This window comes from Babylonia areolata, chromosome 25 (genome assembly GCF_041734735.1).
Source record: "Babylonia areolata isolate BAREFJ2019XMU chromosome 25, ASM4173473v1, whole genome shotgun sequence".
NCBI lineage: Eukaryota > Metazoa > Mollusca > Gastropoda > Neogastropoda > Buccinidae > Babylonia > Babylonia areolata.
In genome coordinates this window covers 9,426,486-9,433,470 of record NC_134900.1, presented here as the reverse complement: position 1 = coordinate 9,433,470, position 6,985 = coordinate 9,426,486, and the positions used below count along the sequence as shown (strand labels likewise).

The following is a 6,985-nucleotide window of genomic DNA, read 5'->3' as shown; positions in this document are numbered from 1 at the left end:
GGTGGGGTAGGTAGGTATTACAACGTGAGTGTGTGAATGGATGGGTATGACAAAGATGAATGTTTGGATTGTTGTTTGTCGTGTGAAGGGTGAGTGTGTGTGCGTCTGTATGCATGACGGCTGAATATAATGGACATATGGCATTTTTGAATGAAATCCTTGTGTGTGTGTGTGTGTGTGTGTGTGTGTGTGTGTGTGTGTGTGTGTGTGTGTGTGTGATGTATTTTCTGACAAATGTCCTGACAGGGGCTGTTGGCCTGAGTCATTCAAGTCGTTCAGCGTTCTCTCCCTCCCTTCCACCCCTCACTCCTTTCTCCTTCTTCTCCTCTCCTTCCTTCCTCACTCAGCGTTGACTCATCGGGAAAATCCACAATGGGCTTGCTTCATCACTCATCAGGGAAAATCCACAATGGGCTTGCTTCATCACTCATCGGGAAAATCCACAATGGTATTGTTCCATCACTCATCGGGGAAATCCACAATGGGATTGCTTCATCACTCATCGGGGAAATCCACAATGGAATTGCTTCATCACTCATCGGGGAAATCCACAATGGGATTGCTTCATCACTCATCAGGGAAATCCACAATTGGATTGCTTCATCACTCATCGGGAAAATCCACAATGGTATTGTTCCATCACTTATCGGGGAAATCCACAATGGGATTGCTTCATCACTCATCGGGGAAATCCACAATGGAATTGCTTCATCACTCATCGGGGAAATCCACAATGGGATTGCTTCATCACTCATCAGGGAAATCCACAATGGGATTGCTTCATCAAGCTACACAACGTACTTCTCTCCCCCCCCCCCCTCCCTCCTCCTCCCTCCCGTCCCCCAGTCCCTCTCTCTCTCTCTCTCTCTCTGGATCTATTCAAGTTTTATAATACCCCTTCCCATGCCCATCCGCTGTCCCTTGGTTTTGAATTGTGGTCCATGTCCAAATTTCATTAAAACATTTTCGTTCGTTCGCTCGGTGTCTCTCTCTCTCTCTCTCTCTCTCTCTCTCTCTCTCTCTCTCTCTCTCTCTGTCATAAGACAAGCAATGATGATGAGACTGATGATCCAACTTTCACTGAGACTGCTACTTAAAAGGATGGTGATGATGATTACAATGATGACGATGGTAATTGTGATGATGATGATGATACTAATAATGGTGATGATGATGATGATCATGACGATGATGATGACGACGGCATACCATGGACGACGACGACGATGACGATGATGATGAAGGTGATTGTGATGATGATGATGATGATGATGATGACGCTGATGACAACGACAACATACCATGGACAAAGACAAGAAGGATGAGCAGCGTGATGTCCAAGCACTGACCTGCCAGCCCTGTCCAGCACAGCACTGTCCAGGTGTACCTCAGGAACGTCAGGTAGTTGAGCGCCATCACGTCAGGTGTGTTGGACAGTTGAGGTCCAGCAGTACAATCACACACCTCCTGTCGTCACCGTCACGTCAGGTGTGTTGGACAGTTGAGGTCCAGCAGTACAATCACACACCTCCTGTGGTCACTGTCACGTCAGGTGTGTTGGACAGTTGAGGTCCAGCAGTACAATCACACACCTCCTGTGGTCACTGTCACGTCAGGTGTGTTGGACAGTTGAGGTCCAGCAGTACAATCACACACCTCCTGTGGTCACTGTCACGTCAGGTGTGTTGGACAGTTGAGGTCCAGCAGTACAATCACACACCTCCTGTCGTCATCATCGTGTCTGTCTGTCTGTCTTTCCCTCACTCGCCCTCACAGGTATCTGTCCGTTTGTCTGTATATCTCTTTGACTGTCTGCCCGTCTGTCTGTCCCTCACTGAGAATGGTCGTCGTTGTCTGTCGGTCCGTCTGTCTTTCCGTTACAAACACTCACAGTTGTCTGTGTGTGTGTGTGTGTGTGTGTGTGTGTGCGTGCGCGCGCGCGCGCGTGCCCCTCAATGACACCCAGCTGAGTGAAGGAAGGAAACACCCAGCCTCACACATCCCATCCCAAGCGGTCAGTGTTGTCGGCAGAAAACGAAAGACACTGATTCACCGGTGACACACTGACCTGACATGAAGAACAACAAGCACCGTCACCACTTGTCCTCGTGTCAGTCCTGCTTTCCCTTTTCCCTTGTCAGCAGTGTTCAGAAAACCTCACAGAAAAACCCTGCCTTTATGTCCAGGTCACAAGGCAGAATGACCAGCCCCTGTCCATGGCAGCAGTGCCGTGTCGTGTCGCTGTCTGACTGCAGGAGAGGTTTGTCTGAACGGGGCACGGCCGTTGACGTTTCTGTCGCTGTTGTTGTTCTTGCTTCTCACGTGGGGCAGAAGGCTAGGGCCATACCAAGCTTCTGTGGCGGTGTGGGAGAGGGGTGGTCGGGGTGGGGGGGGGTGCGGGGGGGGTGAGGAGTCCTGTGTGTCCTGGTGACTACAGCTGTCGGCTGATCGATCTTTAAAGTGTGTGCAAGCCACCTCCCCTCACCCCCTCCCCTCTCTCGGCACTGTGTGACTGGCAGTGCCTGCTGGCCCCGCCTTCATCTCCGCCTCATCCGGTGAAACAGGGACAGCTTCAACAGTGTACCCCCAAACCCTAAACTCAAACCTGAGTACTGTGCCACTGTACTGTTCTCAATAGAAACTGTTGACGTTCGATGACTTAAACACACACACACACACACACACACACACACAGAGAGAGAGAACAGTCGCAGACTCAAAGGTGTGAGTTATGGGGACTGGGCAACAAAGAGAGTGCCACCCCTACCCCCACGTCCCCCCTCCCCCCACCTCTAACTCTCCCCCTCCACACACACACACACACACACACACACACACACACACACACACCCTACCCCCCAGCAAGGAAAAGGCGTGTTTGAGCGGGTCTGCAGGTGTAGGGAAAGAGGACGATGAAAGGAACGGCCCTTTAACGCAGCTAACTGCCCTCGATTCGCTTCATTGGGCATCCAGTCCTGTTGTGGCTTGACGGTACTCTCTCTCTCTCTCTCTTTCTGTGTGTGTGTGTGTGTGTGTGTGTGTGTGTGTGTGTGTGTGTGTTAGAGGGAGTAAGACGACAGAATGATCAAGATATAATAATAATAAGAAGAAGAAGACGCTCATCTATCAGTTCAGTGTCCGAGAGGGGGGGTGTTTGAATCCCGCTTTCGCCCTTTCTCCCAAGTGTGACTGGATAATCAATGCCGCGTGGTCATCAGGTCAGTCAGATCAATTTTGACTGGGTAATTAGTGCTGCGTGGCCATCAGGTCAGTCAGATCACGTGTGACTGGATAATCAATGCCGTGTGGCCATCAGGTCAGTCACATCAAGTGTGACGATAATCAATGCCGCGTGGCCATCAGGTCAGTCAGATCAAATGTGACTGGGTAATCAATGCCGCGTGGCCATCAGGTCAGTCAGATCAAGTGTGACTGGATAATCAATGCCGCGTGGCCATCAGGTCAGTCAGATCAAGTGTGACCGGATAATCAATGCCGCGTGGCCATCAGGTCAGTCAGATCAAATGTGACTGGGTAATCAATGCCGCGTGGCCATCAGGCCAGTCAGATCAATTTTGACTGGGTAATCAATGCCGCGTCGTCATCAGGTCAGTCAGATCACGTGTGCCTGGGTAATTAGTGCTGCGTGGCCATCAGGTCAGTCAGATCACGTGTGCCTGGGTAATTAGTGCTGCGTGGCCATCAGGTCAGTCAGATCACGTGTGCCTGGGTAATTAGTGCTGCGTGGCCATCAGGTCAGTGGGATGACACGATCAACAGGGGTACAGCACTCACTTGCTGCACTGAAAAAGAACCTATGGCAAAAAAAAAAGCAAAAAAAAAAAAGCGTTGTCATAAAAATAAAAATAAAATTCTGCTAAAATTCCGCAGAAGAAATCTACTCTGATATTACATGCATGAACTCGAACTCTGACTAGTGCTTTGGATTATGCTGCCGTCAGATGTAATGTAGCGTACACACACACACACACACACACACACACACAGAGAAAGAGAGAGAGAGAGAGAGAGAGAGAGAGAGAGAAAGAGAAACAGAGACAGACAGAGGGAGGTAGACAGAGACAGAGAGAATTAATGAGAAAGAGAGACAGAGACAGAGAGAGAGACGGCAGAAGGCGGATACAGCGCGGATCAGACAATGAAGCTGACACCTATTGTGTTGACAGTCAGTTTACACCTCAGCCTTTACACCTCTCACACAATTCACTCAACCGTCACACACCCCACCCCCCCTACACCCTTATCCCCACACCCACCACCCACACCCCGCACTGGAACAAAGACAGGCAAAGGGGTGGGGGTGGGGGGGGAGAGCAAGAGTGAGGGGGGACGGTGTGTGTTTGTGTGCGCCCGAGCACGTGTTGTGTATTGCATTGCCCGGCATTGGATTGAATTGGGTTGTGTTACTCTTTTGTCACAGCTGATGTCCCTGTGTGAAATTGGGGCTGCTCTCCCCACTGTGCACTTCAGCGCTACCCACACACACACACACACACACACACGCACACTGCCACCGATTTACCGCGAGAGGGATGGGATGATCAGTCAGTTTACACCTCAGCTTTTACACATCTCACACAACTCACTCAACCGTCACACACCCCCACACCCTTACCCCCACACCCACCACCCACACCCCGCACTGGAACAAAGACAGGCAAGGGGGTGGGGGTGGGGGGGAGAGCAAGAGTGAGGGGGGACGGTGTGTGTGTGTGTGTGCGCCCGAGCACGTGTTGTGTATTGCATCGCCCGGCATTGGATTGAATTGGGTTGTGTTACTCTTTTGTCACAGCTGATGGCCCTGTGTGAAATTGGGGCTGCTCTCCCCACTGTGCACTTCAGCGCTACCCACACACACACACACACACACACACACACGCACAAACTGCCACCGATTTGCCGCGAGAGGGATGGGATGATCAGTCAGTTTACACCTCAGCCTTTACACATCTCACACAACTCACTCAACCGTCACACACACCCACACCCACCACCCACACCCCGCACTGGAACAAAGACAGGCAAGGGGGTGGAGGTGGGGGGGAGAGCAAGAGTGAGGGGGGACGGTGTGTGTGTGTGTGTGCGCCCGAGCACGTGTTGTGTATTGCATCGCCCGGCGTTGGATTGAATTGGGTTGTGTTACTCTTTTGTCACAGCTGATGTCCCTGTGTGAAATTGGGGCTGCTCTCCTCACCGTGCAGTTCAGCGCTACCCACATAGTGTTTCTGCCTGCTGGTGTAACTGTTTTCCTATCAAAATGGGTTTTCCTACATAATTTTGCTAGGGACAACCCTTTCGTTGCCAAGGGTTCGTTTATGTCCGCTAGGTGCATGCTACACACGAGAATTCGGTCTCAACTGAATGACTAGCGTCCAGACCTGATCCACTCAAGGTCTAGTGGATGGGGAGAATGTACTGGCCAGTGTGCAAGGTTCGGTCCTGTGCAGTCAGATCCTCAGTCTCGCTTCCAAGGGGCACACCTCACCACAAGGCCACCACGCCACGTCTCCAACATCGTGCACTCAACAAACAGTGGGCTTCAGTCTGCTGGTGGACACACACACACACACACACGCACACACACACACACACACACTGCCACCGATTTGCCGCGAGAGGGATGGGATGATCTCTGAAGCCACGTTGTTCAGTCTACTGTATTTGGGAAAGCATGCACAGAGAGAGACTGTTCCATTTATTTGTATATTTGTATTTCTTTTTATCACAACAGATTTCTCTGTGTGAAATTCGGGCTGCTCTCTCCAGGGAGAGCGCGTGCTATGCTACAGCGCCACCCTTTTTCTTCTTCTTTTTTTTTCCTCCTGTGTGCAGCATTATTTGTTTTTCCTATCGAAGTGGATTTTCTATAGAATTTTGCCAGGAACAACCCTTTTGTTGCCGTGGGTTCTTCCACGTGCGCTAAGTGCATGCTGCACACGGGACCTCGGTTTATCGTCTCATCCGAATGACTAGCGTTCAGACCACCACTCAATGTCCTGTGGGGGGGGGGGGAGAAAGAAAATATCGGCGGCTGAACCGTTATTCGAACCAGCGCGCTCAGATTCTCTCGCTTCCTATGCGGACGCGTTACCTCTAGGCCATCACTCCACATTAGAAGGAAATAACGTTATTGCGCAATGTTGGCTTGGAAATTGTGCTAATATTCCTTTGCAAAAGATTTTTGCTCTACTTTTCATTCAAGACTGACGCTCTCTCTCTCTCTCTCTCTCTCTCTCTCTCTCTCTCTCTCTCTCTCTCTGTCTGTCTGTCTGTCTGTCTGTCTCTCTGAATCAAGACTCTCGGAACACATCAGTGATGCTGAGATGTACATCCCAGGCTATAACGTTATCCGCAATGACCCTACAAAAGCCAGGGAGACTGGTCTCCTCCTCTATGTCAGCGAATCCCTCACACTTAAGCGTCTATCATATCTTGAACAGCACGATGTAGAATCAATGTGGATATAAGTCAAATTGAAAAACACCCCTTCCATTTTAATCGCTTTCTGTTATAGAAATCAGGCAGAACGGGTAAACTGGTTAGATAAATTCACCGCAATGATGGACGCGGCCACGCTAGAATCAAAGGAAAATTAATCATCTTTCGTGGAGATTTCAACACAGATCTTACCAAAGCCAATACACAGTGGAACGCGACAATAAGTCTGTTTAATCTGCATCAGCTAATCAATACACCCACCAGAGTTACGCACAATTCACAGACACCCATAGATCATATATACACTTCCAACAAAAACAATATATTAGAAGCTTGCGTCAACTGTGGTGATCACAACCCAGTTTGTGTCACATGGAGAAAAAAAGGAGTAAAAATTCCCAGATCAGGCCATAAGACAATAACATATCGTTTATACTCTAAATTTAATGAGCAGCTCTTTATAAATGATGTAAGTAGCTCCAAACTTTCATCGGTATATGATATAACATACCCCGATCTAGCAATA

The 6,985-nt window shown here is 49.7% G+C and overlaps 1 protein-coding gene across 2 annotated transcripts in view; it reads right to left on the bottom strand.

Moving 5' to 3' along the window:
* Positions 1-2,289, bottom strand: part of LOC143299805 (uncharacterized) — a 15,112-nt gene extending 12,823 nt beyond the window's left edge. The window contains exons 1-2 of one of the 2 annotated variants that reach the window (XM_076613254.1): positions 2,069-2,289; positions 1,350-1,467 (exon numbers count right to left, since the gene is read on the bottom strand). In XM_076613254.1, coding sequence (XP_076469369.1) covers positions 1,350-1,416 — 67 coding nt within the window. In that variant the 5' untranslated portion in view covers positions 1,417-1,467; positions 2,069-2,289. Of the gene's footprint in view, positions 1-1,349; positions 1,870-2,068 lie in introns of those variants that run through there. The other variant, XM_076613253.1, reaches the window with a different exon arrangement.
* Between the last annotated feature and the right edge of the window lie 4,696 nt (positions 2,290-6,985).